Source organism: Schistocerca americana, chromosome 2 (genome assembly GCF_021461395.2).
Source record: "Schistocerca americana isolate TAMUIC-IGC-003095 chromosome 2, iqSchAmer2.1, whole genome shotgun sequence".
In the NCBI taxonomy this organism is placed as follows: Eukaryota; Metazoa; Arthropoda; class Insecta; order Orthoptera; family Acrididae; genus Schistocerca; species Schistocerca americana.
This window is the reverse complement of record NC_060120.1, coordinates 557,136,009-557,154,746: the sequence shown is the minus strand read 5'-3', so window position 1 is coordinate 557,154,746 and position 18,738 is coordinate 557,136,009. Positions and strand designations below refer to the sequence as shown.

Here is an 18,738-nt window from a genome sequence, read left to right as displayed (position 1 = left end):
AATATCTTTACCTTATCTTTTTTGTGACTCTGTGTCTCAGAATTTTAATGTCACCCAGACCTCGCTCTTTCCACTCACCAGAAACAAATCTATACAACTTTGCATGCTGGCTATATAGGAGGTCTTCCTCCTCTTCCCCTGTATGCACTGGTACTTTGTCTGGAAGTGGTATCACAGGCTGCAAATATTGAACACACAATGGAAATGTTATAAATGAAGTTACAGATTGGGTGAGGGAAAAAACAGAGAGAATGAAAAACCTGAAAGTAAATGTTATCTCCCTCATATTCTTCTTCTTCTTCTTCACTTCCACTTTCTTCTTCTCCAACAGAAACAGAGTGTTTAGTGCCTGGTGATTTGGGCGATTTTATGGGAGATTTTGGTCTGACACCACTGAATGAAAATTCAAATTTTCCTGGGCTGCCAAATGTGAAGCTATGTTCTAAAAATCACAAAAACAGTCCACATTAATGCAAATCTATTATGCGGTACATTAAAGATATCATAATATACACTTTGAAAATTAAAATGCAATAATATATATGATGCATTTATTACCTGAACGAACTTGCACCAGATTATTTTCTTTTATGGGTGTCTTGTCTGCTCCAAATGTCACAGCAGCTCCTGTAGGTTTAGTAGCAGGCAATGAGTTTCCAAATATAAAGGTTGGTGTGTTCTTAGTTTCAGGCAACTGCTTGACCTGTGGTGTGTCAACAGAGCTTGTTGGGACTTGGAAGCCAAATGAGAGACTTTGTTTTGGTAGTGTGTCACGTTCCACAGCCAAGTCGTATTTCAATGATGTTCCAACAGGATCTAATGTGTTCTGTGACTCGGTTGAACTCCCAAAAGAGAATGATGCTGCACCATCTTTGTTTTGTGTGTTAAGCTTGGGAAATCCAAATGAGAAAACACAGGAAGATGCATTAGTAGTTGTACTCATACCAGTAGTAGTTGTAGTAGTTGTGACAGATGTCATAACATCACACGTAGGCAAAAAGCGAGACAAATTGAAACCTGATGAACTTTCAGTGTTTGAACTTGGAATTCCAAATTTAAATGCAGTCTTATCTTCTGCTGTGCTTTCATTAATGGGTTTTCCATCACTTCCAAGCCTAAGTTTATCACAAGCAACACATCTGTTGTTTCTCTCTTCATTGGTAAGATAACAGTCACTGCATGTCCAAGAACCAGGTTTTGGTTTGAAAGCTTCTGAAAGAGGAACGATATTTTGTGAAATTAGTTTAGAGACCTGGTCAGAAGTGGTGCTGCTTGTAGACACTGTAGTAGTAGGTATCCTCACTGCTTCACAGGCAACACAAGTGCGGCATGTTCCCTCATTTCTTGTATAACAAGATTTGCACTCCCATGAACCTGCTTTTGGTTTGAATTCAGATAATGACTTCGGAGATGAATCCTCAGCAGATGTTTTTTGTATTTTGTTGCTGTTGCATGAATGACAAGATGATGAATCTGATGGGTTGTTCTTGTGACAAGAAGGACACTCCCAAAGATTTGATGCAGTATTAGTGCCCTCTCCTGTTCTTAATTTTTCTTTCAACTGTTTCTCATCATTACCCTCTGCAGATAGTTCCTCTTTATTGCTACCATCTAAAGGTATTCTGTCGTTTATCATCTTTGCTTGAGTATCTTCCACTGCCTTCTTAAACTTTTCTGCTAAATCTGTTGTCTTAAATTTTATTGCTAACAATTCTCGGCGCATTTCTCCTTCAGAATAATCTTGAGCTGCCCAGTGCCACGCTCTGTCTGAAGTCGACAGTGGCTTAAACTTTATAGCTGTAGTAATGGCATGATTACAGCAGACTTTCAAAACTTGCTCACGCCGCATCAGCAAGCGTACCCTGCCCGATTTTGGATCGTGCAACAGCTTCATTTTCCCTATGCCTCTTTCTTTCCACTCCTTATTTTCTCCATCAAATCTTAAAAGCTTGCATCTTTCCTCAAAGATAATTTCCTCATCTTCTTCTCCTGTTCTCACTTCAACTAATTCTGGCAAAGGAATCACAGGTTTGAACTCAGCAGTTGGAACAAAATCTTCAGGTGGCCGCTCTGACAGACTGTCTGGTGAACTTTGAGTAATTTGAGGTTTGGACTTCTGAGATACCTGAGTACTTCCAAACACAACACTACCTGCACCTTCAAATCCTTTGAAATTTGAATCTGCTGCAAATGCAGGTTTTCCTGCAGGTGATTTAGCTGCAAGATCTGCAAATGTTAATGAATTAGATGAAAACATCAGTGGTTCATTTCCAGCTTTTTCAGTTTCCACTGCAGTCATATTTCTCTGAGAACCAAACTGTGTGACTTCTTGTGATGTTCCTATTTGGTGAGACTGTGTTGGATAATTAGAAACTTCAGGTTTTGAAACAGCTATTCTTGAACTTTCTGAAACTGTGGTACCTGGCTTCGAAGCCTGGCTCTGAGTCGCCACTGTAATGCATGTTGAAGTATCTGGTGTGGAAGTTGTCTTAAATGGGTCCATGACCACTGCCACTGGCTTTGAAACTTCAGGGAACGATACAGGTTTTGACGGCATTGCAAAACTGAAGGTAGCAAACGGACTCACTTTTGAAGCATCATCCTGTGTAACCTTTGTTTTTGAGGAATCATTATCAACAGTTTTGCCTTCAGGTGTTGTATTATCCTTGAAAGTTGGAGTACTTGCAAATGTAAAACCACCCACAGTAATTTTGTTGCTTGTAACACATACTGATACAGGAGCTGTAGATGAAGGTGTTACAGATGTTTGACTAGAAATTTCTTTTCTGAGAACTGAGGAGGAACTGTCCTGTGATGAAGCAACTGAGTCAACAGTTTTGGTTGAACTACCACTTCTTGATGACACTGTAGATTCATCTTCTATTGATGTTTGTGCCAATCTAATAATGCTCTTGGCTTTCTCAAATGCATCCTTAAAACTTGTTGCTTCTTCTGGAGTTTTAAAACGAACACACAATTTCTCTAACTTCACCTGTTCATCAGCAAAATCATTTGCAACCCATATCCAAGCTATGTCTTTCATTGGGACTAGTTCTGTATCACCAGTTATGAAATGGTTAGCACAGACTTTCAGGACTTGTTCTCTACGCATAAGTATTCTTATTTTCCCCGTCTTTTGATTATGCAGTAGTTTTATATTTCCAATTCCTCGTTCTTTCCACTCCTTTTCAATAAACCTGGAGAAAAAAAAAAAGTGTGAGAGTGGCTGCAAATGCTTTCCAGAAACCATATTACAGTGAAAATCTGTCATTTTGTGTGTGTGTGTGTGTGTGTGTGTGTGTGTGTGTGTGTGTGCGCGCGCGCGCTGATGTTATTTACAGGCGATACAGGAGTAGTATTTAATATTACATATCTGCAGAAAAAGTTACATATTTCTTAAGTCTAACTGTGTATGGTCCTAACTTAAAAACTCAATGAGAAATAGTAGCAATAGGGTATATAAATGCAATGAAACTTTAACACACGTAAAAACTACAATTAATGTTTCGATAATTTTGAAGTCCTGCAGTATGCAATTTTATGTGATCATGGAAAAACCTTTCACATTAGCATCCCTTATAATTACAGCTAATTTAAAATGGAACTGATGTTTCATTTGTTTCCAGCAAAAGTCACTCACACTCCCATCTGTTTCAAAAGATCTCACACTTACTTTGTGATTGTTTTATTAATTTGTAAACAGAATTTTCAAAAATGTTTATTCGCTTGGAAAAATCACAACTGTAGTGTATTCCTGGTTTCAACTATCACAGCAACCACCTCCTGATTACTGTTGTATGTTGAAGTACATGCTGTGTCAAAATATTCTGACACCACTTGTATTTAAACTAGAAATAATTGGTTACTATAGTGCCATAGCACCAGTGTGATCTGAAAATGGGTGTCACAACATCCCAAGAAAGTAATACACAATTGTAAATATGTCATCAAAGGGAGGGAAGGCAGCTGACTTTTCTGGTTCCAATATGTCAACATGAACCTTCTTTAAGTGCAAACACTTTTGGATCATTGGGGCTGGCTTTAGTCACACAACATCTCCTGAAAAATCTGCAGAGACTTCCGATAACCTGCCGTTCCACTGTGTTGCAATGTTTTGAACGAGAAGATAATTTTGGGTGGTGGGGGGGGAGCATACTTCAAAGTGGAAGAGAGACTTCAAGTACCATTAACAGCACATTATCTCTCAAAGTGAGTTTCTTCTGACTGAAGACAAGGAATGCTCCAATTTTACAATAATTGTGTCTATGGCCATGTCTTCAAAATCATAACTGTCAGTATCATTTAGAAATACCAAAGAGAATGTACAGTTCTGTTTAGGCCTTTACTATGACAAAAATGAAGGACAGAAAGAGCTGAATGAGGACCGATAGATATATCCTTTACCAAATATGATCATTTGGCAATTAGTAAATTTACCTGTGCAGTGCTGCAAAATAGTAGCTACTATTTTGCAGCACTGCACTGAAACTGTAGCACCACAATTATTTTAAAAGCTGAGAACAGTTCAAAACTGCGTCCACAGGATACTGTTGCAATGTGTGAGGAGACACTGTCAATGTTAAAAATTAGTGGTAGCACTGTTTTGTAATAGATGGGCTGTAAAATGCATGCGGGCTGCGGGAACTGTTCCGACATGATGTGCAAATCAAAAGAGCACTATATACAATAAATAATTATAATACTGAACTGTTAGGATGCAGAAAAAACTTTCAAATTAAAATTAGAAAGGAAGAACTATTTTATGTGGAATTTGAGAATTTATCAGATGGATAATCGAGACAATTTAAGACAAACTTATAACTACAAAAATCTTACATTTTGTTGCAACACACCAAAAGAACGAATATTAATTTAGCATTAGAAATCTTTTGGATAGGATATTCACACAATAGAGCAGCAATTTTAGTTGAATGGATGTACAAAATTGAGTGGTACTGAAATCTGTGCAAACTGCCATGCTTCCCAGAACACTCTCGCTTACCGACACCCAAGAACGGATTGAGTAAAACTACTTCTTAGATAACATGAAAGCAAAAGCATGCTCTCAGTCCTGCTGAAGGTTGTAAGACGCATTCACTTTATGTCTTCTGTTCAACTTTGGGCATTCACTTGACAGTTTCTGGAGCACTGGGAAGGCCTACATTTTTCATGTGTGTGTTCCGTAAAGAACGTATTTCTCATACCAGGTGCACAGCTATCCATCCTTGGTGAGACTCAAGCATTGTTTGATGACAAAAGACAACTACAATCAGTCTGTTCACAACATGTACAGGTATTTAGCAGTACTTTGAATGTTTCTGACCACATGAACTAGCAAATTTAATAATGCACACTTAGTGCTACTTCTAGAAGTCCATCCAGAGGACCATCTTAACAAAACTATTAAAGCAGATGACTGAGTAACTCACACATTAACACCTAAAATTACAAAAGTTTCTTACTTGAATTTTTAAATAAACTCTCTGAAATGGAAATTTGTGGCAAACACCACACATTTCATGGTTGGTTTGTGTGGGGCCAGCTGTTACAGCATCAGCTTTCTTACAGTTTTAGAATAATCTCCGACATATATCCAATATTCTATTATTTTTGTCCATCTGCTGCCGTAAAACACTTATTAAATGACAAACATAATAAAATTGAAGTACAATTTATAAACTGTCAGAACCTACATTATGTACTTTAATTTTCAGGATGCATCACAGTAACATTTTGTATCATACAAGAAATTAGTTACTGAAACTTGTGTATGAATAATTTGTTTCCAAAAACCAACCACTATTGCCAATTTTCTCACCTGTAAATTTTATTACATCTAACATTATTTTGCCCAGAGAGATGCATCATCAGTCCCCCCCCCCCCCTCCCCCCCCCCCCCCCCCCCCCCCCCCCCCCCCCCCCCCCCCCCGTTTCCAGATAACCCGGACGGTGTAACACTGTGCCAAGATGTGCTGGCCGTGCACCAAGGCATGTTTAGCCACAGGGTGATCCTCATTACCAACAAACACTGTCTGCCTGTGTCTGTTCATCCGAATGGACAGTTTGTTGCTGGTCATTCCCACATAGAATGCGTCACAGTGTAGGCAGGTCAGTTGGTAGATCACATGGGTGCTTTCACACGTGGCTCTGCCTTTGATCGTGTACACCTTCCGGGTTACAGGACTGGAGTAGGTGGTGGTGGGAGGATGCATGGGACAGGTTTTACACCGGGGGCGGTTACAAGGGTAGGAGCCAGAGGGTAGGGAAGGTGGTTTGGGGATTTCATAGGGATGAACTAACAGGTTACGAAGGTTAGGTGGACGGCGGAAAGACACTCTTGGTGGAGTGGGGAGGATTTCATGAAGGATGGATCTCATTTCTGGGCAGGATTTGAGGAAGTTGTATCCCTGCTGGAGAGCCACATTCAGAATCTGATCCAGTCCCGGAAAGTATCCTGTCACAAGTGGGGCACTTTTGTGGTTCTTCTGTGGGAGGTTCTGGGTTTGAGAGGATGAGGAAGTGGCTCTGGTTATTTGCTTCTGTACCAGGTCGGGAGGGTAGTTGCGGGATGCGAAAGCTGTTGTCAGGTTGTTGGTGTAATGCCTCAGGGATTCCGGACTGGAGCAGATTCGTTTGCCACGAAGACCTAGGCTGTAGGGAAGGGACCGTTTGATGTGGAATGGGTGGCAGCTGTCGTAATGGAGGTACTGCTGCTTGTTGGTGGGTTTGATGTGGACGGACGTGTGAAGCTGGCCATTGGACAGGTGGAGGTCAACATCAAGGAAAGTGGCATGGGATTTGGAGTAGGAGCAGGTGAATCTGATGGAACCAAAGGAGTTGGGGTTGGAGAGGAAATTCTGGAGTTGTTCTTCACTGTGAGTCCAGATCATGAAGATGTCATCAATAAATCTGTACCAAACTTTGGGTTGGCAGGCCTGGGTAACCAAGGCGGCTTCCTCTAAGCCACCCATGAATAGGTTGGCGTACGAAGGGGCCATCCTGGTACCCATGGCTGTTCCCTTTAATTGTTGGTATGTCTGGCCTTCAAAAGTGAAGAAGTTGTGGGTCAGGATGAAGCTGGCTAAAGTAATGAGGAAAGAGGTTTTAGGTAGGGTGGCAGGTGATCGGCGTGAAAAGAAGTGCTCCATCGCAGCGAGGCCCTGGACGTGCGAGATATTTGTGTATAAGGAAGTGGCATCAATGGTGACTAGGATGGTTTCTGGGGGTAACGGATTGGGTAAGGATTCCAGGCGTTCGAGAAAGTGGTTGGTGTCTTTGATGAAGGATGGGAGACTGCACGTAATGGGTTGAAGGTGTTGATCCACGTAGGCAGAGATACGTTCTGTGGGGGCTTGGTAACCAGCTACAATGGGGCGGCCAGGATGATTGGGTTTGTGAATTTTAGGAAGAAGGCAGAAGGTAGGGGTGCGAGGTGTTGGTGGGGGCCTAAGGTTCTGAGGATTCCTTTAAGCTCCGCCTGGACATCAGGAATGGGATTACCTTGGCAAACTTTGTATGTGGTGTTGTCTGAAAGCTGACGCAGTCCCTCAGCCACATACTCCCGACGATCAAGTACCACAGTCGTGGAACCCTTGTCCGCCGGAAGAATGATGATGGACCGGTCAGCCTGCAGATCACGGATAGCCTGGGCTTCAGCAGTGGTGATGTTGGGAGTAGGATTAAGGTTTTTTAAGAATGATTGAGAGGCAAGGCTGGAAGTCAGAAATTCCTGGAAGGTTTAGGGAGGGTGATTTTGAGGAAGAGGAGGTGGGTACCGCTGTGACAGTTATTTAACAGGTACATTGCAGACCCATACACAGTCCCTGATACACTTACACAAGGAACAACTTGCCTGAAACCTAAAGATCAAGCAGACACAGCAAACCCAGCAAAATATCGCCCCATGACATGCCTACCAACAATATACAAAATATTAACTTCAGTCATTACACAGAAATTAATGACACATACAACACAGAAAAAAATTATAAATGAAGAACAAAAAGACTGCTGCAAAGGAACACGAGGATGCAAAGAACAACTGATAATAGACGCAGAGGTGACACATCAAGCTAAAACTAAACGAAGGTCGCTACACTACGCATACATTGATTACCAAAAAGCTTTTGAAAGTGTACCCCACTCATGGTTACTACAAATATTGGAAATATACAAAGTAGGTCCTAAATTGATACAGTTCCTAAACATAGTAATGAAATTTTGGAAAAACCACACTTAATATTCCAACAAATTCAAATAATATCACATCACAGCCAATACAGATTAAGCATGGAATATACCAAGGAGACTCATTAAGTCCTTTCTCGTTCTGCCTTGCTCTGAACCCACTATCCAACATGCTAAATAATACAAATTATGGATATAATATTACTGGAACATACCAACACAAAATCAAACATTTGCTATACATGGATGACCTAGAACTACTGGCAGTAACAAATCAACAACTCAACCAATTACTAAAGATAACAGAAGTATTCAGCACTGATATAAATATGGCTTTTGGAACAGACAAATGTAAGAAAAATAGCATAGTCAAGGGAAAACACACTCAACAAGTAGATTACATATTGGATAACCATAGTGACTACGTAGAAGCAATGGAAAAAACAGATGCCTATAAATATCTAGGACACAGGCAAAAAATAGGAATAGATAATACAAATACTAAAGAAGAATTAAAAGAAAAATATAGACAAAGACTAACAAAAATACCGAAAACAGAATTGACAGCAAGAAACAAGACAAAAGCTATAAATACTTATGCTGTACCAATACTGACCTACTCATTTGGAGTAGTGAAATGGAGTAACACAGACCTAGAAGCACTCAATACACTTACACGATCACAATGCCACAAATATAGAATACATCACATACATTCAGCAACAGAAAGATTCACATTAAGCAGAAAGGAACGAGGAAAAGAAAAATATAGACATATAATATTGACATAAAAACCTACATTATGGACAGGTAGACAAAGAAAATTCTTTTTAGAATGAGCAGAAACTAGCAAAATACACAAAGCAATTACTCATATAACTACATCGGCTACACCACTGCAATTTTATAACCACTTCTACAACCCTTTAGATCACATAACATCAACAGATACGAAGAAAGTAAATTGGAAAAAGGAAACACTACATGGCAAGCACCCATATCATCTAACACAGCCATTGATCCAGACGCATCCAACACATGCCTAAGAAAAGGCAATATATACGGTGAGAAGGAAGGATTCACGTGATTGCAATACAGGATCAAACAATAAACACCAGATATTACAGCAAGCATATTATTAAAGATCCCAATACCACAACAGATAAATGCAGACTTTGCAAACAACAAATAGAAACAGTAGATCACATCAAAAGCAGATGTACAATACTAGTAAATACAGAACAGACCAGAAGATATGACAATGTTGCAAAAATAATACATCAACAACTTGCTATACAACATAAACCAATAAAACAACACGTTCGGACATACAAGTATGCACCACAAAATATACTAGACAATGATGAATACAAATTATACTGGAACAGAACCATTATAACAGATAAAACAACACCACATAACAAACCTGACATCATACTCACCAATAAAAAGAAGAAATTAACACAACTAATCCAAATATCCATACCCAATACAACAAATATACAGAAGATAACATGAGAAAAAATTCAAAAATACATCCAACTGGCTGAGGAAGTCAAGGACATGCGGCATCAGGATAAAGTTGACATTATACCAATTATACTATCAACTACAGAAGTCATATCACACAATATCCACCAGTACATCAACACAATACAGCTACATCCAAACGTATATATACAACTACAGAAATCTGTAATTATTGATACATGTTCAATTCCCCCCAAAGTTCCTAAATGCAATGTAACATATACCGTACAGTTAAAAGGAAGTCACGCTTGATCAAGATCCATGTCACTTTCCATTTTTAACCAGACATAACGTCTGAGAAAGGAAAGAAGAAGAAGATGATGATGATGATGATGGATGGGAAAATTCGAAATAGACCGAGTAGCAATATCCTACCCAGTCCAGAACGAGATCCACAACATTCAAGTTCTTGGAGGTGTGAATGCGGTATCTGACCACTACTTAACTCTAATTAAATGTACACTGAACAAAAAAAAAAAAAATCATTAGAAAAGAACACACACAGAGAAGTTTGACACAAAAAAGATCATAGAATGCAATATAAAGCAATAATAGGAAGAATTCCATAGTAAAAAACCACACAAAAAGCAAAAGAACAGATACCACATAGAAAGAACACTAAACAGCCATGGTGGGACTCTGAATGTGAACACACACTAGACACAGGGAGTCCTTCCACGAATACAACTGTACAAAAATTCCCAGAACTCTTACATCATTTTAATAATTCCAGAAAACAGGAAGCAAATCCAACTAGGTAAACCAAGGGGAAGTACATCAAGGAGCAACTGCACGTTACAGAGGAAAATTTTCACACCAAGGACACGAGATAACTCTACAGGACTTATGTTTCACAAAACATGATGGGAAACTTGCATTAACTGATCGGGAGCACTGTCACAAACTAGCACATTATTTCTCTGATATCCATAATTGCCCTGAACCTGAAACAAGAGTCCTAACACTGGAATGCACTTCCACTCGCCCAGGCAAGGCACACTTCCACCAATTTCTGAAGAAAGGAAAACAATCCATGTGGGAAATAAAATGTATCTAAAAACAAAGATTGTGTAACTTACCAAACGAAAGCGTTGGTACGTTGATAGAGACAATAACAAACACAAACACACACACAAATTTCAAGCTTTCGCAACCCAAGGTTGCTTCATCAGGAAATAGGGAAGGAGAGGGAAAGACGAAAGGATGTGGGTTTTAAGGGAGAGGGTAAGGAGTCATTCCAATCCCGGGAGCGGAAAGACTTACCTTAGGGGAAAAAAGGACAGGTATACACACACACACACACACACACACACACACACACACACACACACACAGATACAGACACAATCAAACACACACAGGACAAATCTTCAAGCTGAAAACAATTCTAAAATCAAAGCAATCAGGAATAGTCCAAAATTTGCACTTTCACAGATTTCAAGAAAGCACACGATTCCATTGACAGAACATCTTAGAAGAACAAGGACTCAACATAAAAACACTACGATGTATGAAACAGCCAATGGCTCGCACCAGATCGAAAGTTAAATTCATGGTGAAATCTCTGACCTCTTCACGATAAAAACTGGAATACACCAAGGCAACAGATTATCACTAATATCGTTCAACCTAGTCCTGCACAAAGTAATGGGGAATGGGAAAAGGAAAAACACAACTAGGGCAATCCCATGACAAGATAGAAATCTCAAACCTAGCTGTCACAGACAACCTGGCTACACTTTCACATAACAAAGCAACAGCAACCAAACAAATAAAAATATTAGAAGAACATGGAGAAAAAGTTGGTCCAAAAATCTCTTTCAGTAGTCTAAATTGTTCTGCTGAAAATTAAACACACGAAAATGAGACAATATATTGGAAGATAAACAAGAGTTACACATTTCAAATGTTTGGATGAAATCCTCAAACTTACAGGAGTAGTAAAGATTTCACAGAAGACTCTACTACAAAAAATGAAGAGAGCCTGCAGCAAAACGCATATACATTCAGACAAAGATGAGACATTACAACACAGTAATCAAGCCTGAAATACTATATGCAAGTGGGACTCTAATCTCCATATGAAAAGGGATATGGAAAGCATACCAAAGGAAGAACGCAAAATCAGAAAAATTCTCGGCCCAAATCTGACAGAAGAGATATACGGATTATATTCAAGGAAAATCAAACAGATGTCAAACCCAGCAGCAAATGTCAGAAAAAGAAGATTAAAGTTCTACAGGCAGATCAACAGGCTACCACCTACAAGACTCACCAACAGAATTTTGACACAAGTACAAGTGGTCAAGTCAACAGTACCATGGACCGCACACGTCAAACTCGATCTAGCAAAAACACAAATCAATTCTATAGAAACTGATGACAAATAAATATAGTGAGACAAGATCTATAAGTACAATGTCAGGTCAAGGAATGAAGTCCCAAAGAAAACAGGGACGAAGTGGACTGAGGATGGAAAGATACTCTAAGGAGAAACAATGAGAGAATTTTGGAAGATCAGCAGGAATGTTCAATGAGGCAGAATGCTTTGCATTATACTACAGGGTCTTGATGCAAATAATAATAATAATAAAAAATCAGAGTTGCTGCTTAATTATGCTATGTTGACCACAGTGTTTCCTTTGCTTATACGGCACGTTTAGATACTGTGTAGCAAAATTCTCAACTTGTTTGCAGATACACATACTGAAATTTGGAATTTCTCTGTACACCCCCCCCCCCCCCTCCCCAAGCCCCTCTCAAACACTAGACCAGCCAATAGTAATTAACAGCAATTACTCTTTTACAGTACTGCAGGGTAGAAAACTGGAGAAAAAATGGTTTTTTTTTTTTTTTTTTTTTTTTTTTTTTTTTTTTTTTTTTTTTTTTTTTACCTGTACAATTTAGCACGGCTTTCAAAAAGTACTGTCTCCTCTTCTTCACCAGTCATGACCTGAACTTCAGCAGGCAATGGAATCACAGGTTCAAAGTCAGGACATGGGTCATGATCTGTTTCAGCAACATTCTCTTCTTCAGCATTAGAACCCATTGAAGCTTGACGTGATTTGGGACTTATCTCCTTTGGCACCAAATTTTTCTCAGTGACAACTGCAGAATACACTGGAGAAGGAACAGATGAAAGTAAAGAGTTGGTTGCTATTGGAAGAACTGGGCTAAGGGCTGCAGCACCTTTCTCAAGCGATGATACTTGAGGTAAATGAGCTTGAGGAGGCATTGTTATCTGAAAAGCATGAGGAACAGTATGTCGTCCTATATTTGACACTGCCCCCTGGGACAGTGGTAGCTGCTGCTGAAGATGGGATGTTGAACTAAATGAAGTTTGTGTGGTTGTCAGAGGTAAAGGTTTTGAAGCTGAGTATGTAGTGGACACCATTGCCTGAGGCATGGAAGTTCCAAGATCACTCTGAACAAGAGGCATCCCTCCCAATCTATGCTGTGGTGGTATAGTTACACTCAGAATTGGCTGTGTAACAGGAACTGTTGTAGGTAAGGTATCAGAAGATGTAATAACAACATTGACAGGAGCAGATGTAAGGGATACTTTTACTTCAGGTTGAGTGTTTTGTGGATCAGGATGTGTTCCTAAGCGAGAAAATGCAGGAGCCTGGTGGCCACGGAAATCTGGCAACTGCTGGCCTTCAGAGAATGGAAGGGCACCTTGGCCGCTATAATAACCAACAGTTCCTGGGGGATATATCAGCGCAGGCTCAACACCACGGAAAAATCCACCCATTGCTTGTGTGGGTGGTATTAACTGAGGATGAGCTTCTCGTGGTGGCGGCGGCGGTGGTGGTGCGTAAGGCACACTTGGAGTCCCCATTATGCCAGACACAGGTCTATAATCTGGGTAACCAGGGAAGGGCTGAAAAGGTGGGTATGTTCCCATATGACTGGCTGCTATTGTCACATCTTCTGCATAGTCTTCTTCATCAAATACATAAAGATCATCTTCAGTATCACACACCTGCAAAAATAAAATATACCTGCATAACCCATGCACATTTTCAAAATTATCTCATCAGATGCATTTACATAAACTTTAATATTTTCATATTGTGTTCAATGTGATTAATTTCCGGTATCAGTGCACAGTCATGCAAAGAATATGCCCCAAGTCCACATACATTTGAAGCTTTCTGATAATATGGATGCTACTTATAATAAAAGAAAAAATTCACTTGAGAAAACAATAAAATTAGGGAGAGAGAATGCCTGCCTGACCAGTATTTACTCTCAAGAGACAAAATTCAATACTGCCGATACAAAGTAACACAAATGTTATCAGCATTCTTCAAATGTCATCCAGTTATGAATGCAGATGTTTTATAGTATTGCAGAGTAATATAAATCATTTAACTTAAACAGCAAAAATACGTTCACTGCAAACAAACCTGTGAAAGTTCTGAGTTTACATGAGATTGTCCTTTCTTTAGTTTCAGGGTTTCTTTCCTCAGTTCCTGTACTTGAGCCTGAAAAATAAATAAATAGAAAATTTTAATTTTCACGCCGATTTTAAATTATGAAAGAATTAATGATAATTTCATCTTCACTAAGTGGAACTATTACATTATGACTAAAGCTTACAGTTTGTGTATTACAAATTTCATCCTATTTCCACAAATTATATAGTTTCCAATTCTCATGTCCTTGTAAATCAATTCTGATATTCATGTTACTTTATTCTGGTATAAAGGGTGTTTAAAAAGTTTTGCACAGTTGTCTCGAATTTTTTTATTTTTTGCAAGAGGAGAATGAATTTTTGTGAACATAGTTGGAACATTTAGCTAAAGTTGGTATATGAAAGAATTTTCTTTTATTTACAGGTGAGCCATAATGGACCGTGAAGCAGATGTCAGGTTGTGACAATGTTCGGTGATGGAGTTCCTCTTCCAGACTGGGGATGACTGCCACATCGATTCACAGAAAGTTGCTCCCTGTTTATGTGGAGGACACAGTGGATCACAGCAGTATCCAGTGGTGGTTGAAGAGGTTTACAGAAGGTTATTTCTGAAACTTCCTGGCAGATTATAACTGTGTGCCGGACCGAGACTCGAACTTGGTCCGGCACACAGTTTCAATCTGCCAGGAAGTTTCATATCAGCGCACACTCCGCAGCAGAGTGAAAATCTCATTCTGGAAGGTGATTTCTCTCTACTTGACAATCCATGATGCGGTAGACCATCGATGGTAGTGAGTGATGTGAATAAGGACACCACTGATCAAATCATCCAAAGTGACAGGTGTGTGATGACAATAGCTTGCTGAAATAACTCGTTTGTCATTGGGTAGTGTGGAATTACTAGTACAGTTACTAGGGTACAAAAAAATCTGTGCAAATTGGGTGCCTAGATTATCGACAAGAGAAATGAAAATGATGATGAAGAATGTGTGCGAGGATCTCATGAAGACCTTTACTGAAGAGCGGAAACAGTGTTTTGATGGCACCCTTACCCAGTCTGAAACATGGTTGTTTTTGTCTGAACCTGAGAGCAAAACCCAATTCACGGAGAGGCATCATCTGGGTTCCCCTCGGAAGAAGAAACCAAGACTTCCATGAACAGCAGGCCGAAAGGTGAAGGCCTCCTCCTTCTGGGATCAGTGTGGTGTCATTTTCATTTACTTTTTGGAACCTGGCTCTACAATTAACCGGGACCGTTACTGTTTATCATTGGACAAGCTGTGACGTGCCCTCAAGAATCACAGCCCACAGCTTCAGGGTCAGCTCAACAGATTACACCATGACAATGCCAAACTCCATACAGCCTTTATGACGCCGGAAAAAAATCAGGAAAATGGGTTGGAAAATTGTTCCTCATCCTCCTACAGTCCAGACTTGGCTCGATCTGATTTTTACCTCTTTGGTCTTCTGAAGGCTCACCTGCATGGTAAAACATGTGATAGTGAGAAATACCTTATTTTCTGCATCCAGTGATGGTCTAAAAGTCAATCCCCAGAATTTTACCAAAGTGCATTTACATCATGGAAAGAACGTTGGGCCAGATGCGTCACAGCTAATGGAGGCTACATATTTGTAGGCTCAATGTATAGAAAATGTTCCAAGCACGTTCACAAAAAATTCCATTTTCCTACTTTGTGTGTGTGTGTGTGTGTGTGTGTGTGTGTGTGTGGGGGGGGGGGGGGGGCCACAACTGTGCAAAACTTTTTGAAAGCCCTTTGTAAATAGGAGATCTATATTAACAGGAGCCCAAAGTAAACCAATAGTGCCAGATATATCTTATTGAACCCAAGAACACAACTATTATACCAATAATTGAAGCACGGTTACTGATTTCGGCAAGAATAATGACGACCAGTTGTTTTCATGTACAACAGCAAAATGTTTGACATCCATAAGATTTTCCTATCCACATCAAATGCAGCATTCTACTAGTAAATGCTTCATTAATTGTTCACAATATAAGTGTACAGTTTAATTTATAAAATAAAATATGGCACTGTATTGTTCTTCCTACAGCTGACACCAATAAAATATATGCAACTGTATGAAGTTATCAATATTAATGCAATTTTACCTTTAATTCCTCTATCATTTGTTTATTGTGCCTTAGTTCCTGGTTGTATCCTCTTAATTCTTCCTTGCTCTCCTTCATCTCTTTCTTGCAGTCCTTTAATTCCTCCATAATAACTTTAACACTTTCCATTACTGCTTTCGAATGTTGTGTTACTGTTTGCAGAACTGAATCTCTGTTGTGGAGCAGCTGCCGAATTTGTGCATCTAAACGCTCTGGGCTCGGACGAGCTTCCTAGAGAGAGAGAGGGAGAGAGAGAGAGAGAGAGAGAGTGAGAGAGAGAGAGCGAGAGAGAGAGAGCGAGAGAGAGCGAGAGAGAGAGAGCGAGAGAGAGAGAGCGAGAGAGAGAGAGCGAGAGAGAGAGAGCGCGAGAGAGAGAGAGCGCGAGAGAGAGAGAGAGAGAGAGAGCGAGAGAGAGAGAGAGCGAGAGAGAGAGAGCGAGAGAGAGAGAGAGAGAGAGAGAGAGAGAGAGAGAGAGAGAGAGAGAGAGAGAGATATAAATATTTACTTCCACACAAAATCACATCCTAACAACAATTGACTATTTGTGACTGATTTAATTTGCTATAGATCAGTATATTACCACTCTCCTAATCTCTTGAGCATCAGATGTATCACATTTGTTATTGCTCCTGTATGGAGTGCTACTAAGACGATTTGCACTCCTGTTACGACTGGAAATGTGTGCAAATGAATTCTGCACTGTCCCATTATAGCCAATGAACATATGTCCATTATCAACTGGTGAGTGTTCTGAAGACGCGGTTTCTAAAGAAAGACCATCCAGCACGTCATTCCGATTTACTGCCAAATGAAATGCGTCGTTAGAGGTTTCAAGACTTAAGAACTATTTATTTATACAAGTACAAAACACACATCAAATGAAGACACACATATGAAACTCACCATCACTCCTGGACACATCCGTATCAATGTGATGTAGCTGACTTTCTATCTCCTCTATATGACCACCAAGCTCTGCATTTAAAGGATGTTTGCTATCAACACCTGGACTTTTGAGCCGATCTAATGTAAGATAAAAGCATTCCCTAGCCTTGGTAAGCAGAATAATATGTTGTGATCTCATTTCACTTGTAATCATTTCCCTGTGCTGACCCTGAAACTGCTCTTCAGCTAATTTCTTGTATATTAATGCACGGTAAAAAGCAGCATAAGGAGATTTTAATTGTTCAAATGCTTCTAATGCTCTTTCGTGTTTGTCTTCCTTCATAAGCTGACATGCAAGGAAGAATCTGCCTTCTTCAATCAAGGTGTTGATTTCAGCACTAGACAGTTCCTTCCTGCACATATGAAAATAAATATATAAATATTAAGTTACTGGAATTTACACAACTTCAATATACTTCTTTAGGTAGCAAATTGAATAACGTTAGAACCATGACTGTTTTGAACTAGAACTTTAAAAAACCCATAAATTTTTTTGTTATTCATTTCTTTACAGAGTGCCAAGAGAGGATGAACACTGATGGGGCAAAAATCTATTTTACAAGCTGCAACTTAAAATACTCACCCGTGATACTCAAAAAGTTTGGTATGTGGTGCACGAATTGTCTGATTTCGCTGGAGTCTTTCCAGGAGAGGTAGAGCTGATGTCCAATACAATGCAGCTCGTTGTTCTATTGCAGTAACATCTGCTGCACACTCACCGCGGGCTGCCATACTTGTTGCCTTAAAAAAATGTAATTTTAATAATAATAACCACATAATGATGACAAAAGGAAATTCACACACACACACACACACACACACACACACACACACACACACACATACAGAGAGAGAGAGAGAGAGAGAGAGAGAGAGTAATGTGCTGTATCTGCAAACAAGAGTGTCACATATAAAATTTGGTATTTAATATTAGTAGCCTATAAGACAGTCCAAGAATCACTAAGTTGTAATGTAGTCGTAGTATATAATAAGATTGATGGTGCACCAGACTCGATAATTAATTGACTAAAGAGTCAATAAGTCAAGCATTGTTTTCGTTTTGTAAATAAAAACAGTCTTTTCTCACAGCAAGAAAAGGCATTTTTTATTTACAAAACGAATATTTCTATGCTTGCTGTGGATGACGGCCATGTAAACAAACTAGTATTGTTTGTTTACATCCTCAACAACTTGACACCGCAAAGTCACAGCCATCATACAAACACAGGTATTTATCCAGAGCAAAGTAATGTAGAATAATTATCCAACTCTAATTATGGGGGAAAACAGTTGCTAATACTTATTAGGAGAATAGAAAAGGTATATGGTTCAGCAATGAAGGAAGTCAATTCCAATCTACTTCTCCAAACAGTTCTTAATTATTGTTCATTAGTGTTGTATCCTTACCGAGCTAGATTTATGTTGTATTATTTACATAATCTGACCAGAGTTGTATGCTTTATCATGCACTTGTTTAACCAGCACAATACCATCATATCATATTGCATTCTTAAAGAGTTTT

At 39.4% G+C, this 18,738-nt stretch overlaps 1 protein-coding gene across 1 annotated transcript in view; it reads right to left on the bottom strand.

Annotated features, from left to right (window-relative positions):
* The window catches only part of LOC124595721 (E3 SUMO-protein ligase RanBP2), a 294,537-nt gene that overhangs the window by 97,179 nt on the left and 178,620 nt on the right, over positions 1-18,738 (bottom strand). The window contains exons 13-21 of the mRNA XM_047134587.1: positions 17,800-17,957; positions 17,175-17,569; positions 16,852-17,072; positions 16,272-16,502; positions 14,130-14,207; positions 12,612-13,702; positions 559-3,197; positions 261-442; positions 12-178 (exon numbers count right to left, since the gene is read on the bottom strand). Of these exons, the coding sequence (XP_046990543.1) occupies positions 12-178; positions 261-442; positions 559-3,197; positions 12,612-13,702; positions 14,130-14,207; positions 16,272-16,502; positions 16,852-17,072; positions 17,175-17,569; positions 17,800-17,957 (5,162 nt within the window). The remainder of the gene's footprint in view (positions 1-11; positions 179-260; positions 443-558; positions 3,198-12,611; positions 13,703-14,129; positions 14,208-16,271; positions 16,503-16,851; positions 17,073-17,174; positions 17,570-17,799; positions 17,958-18,738) is intronic.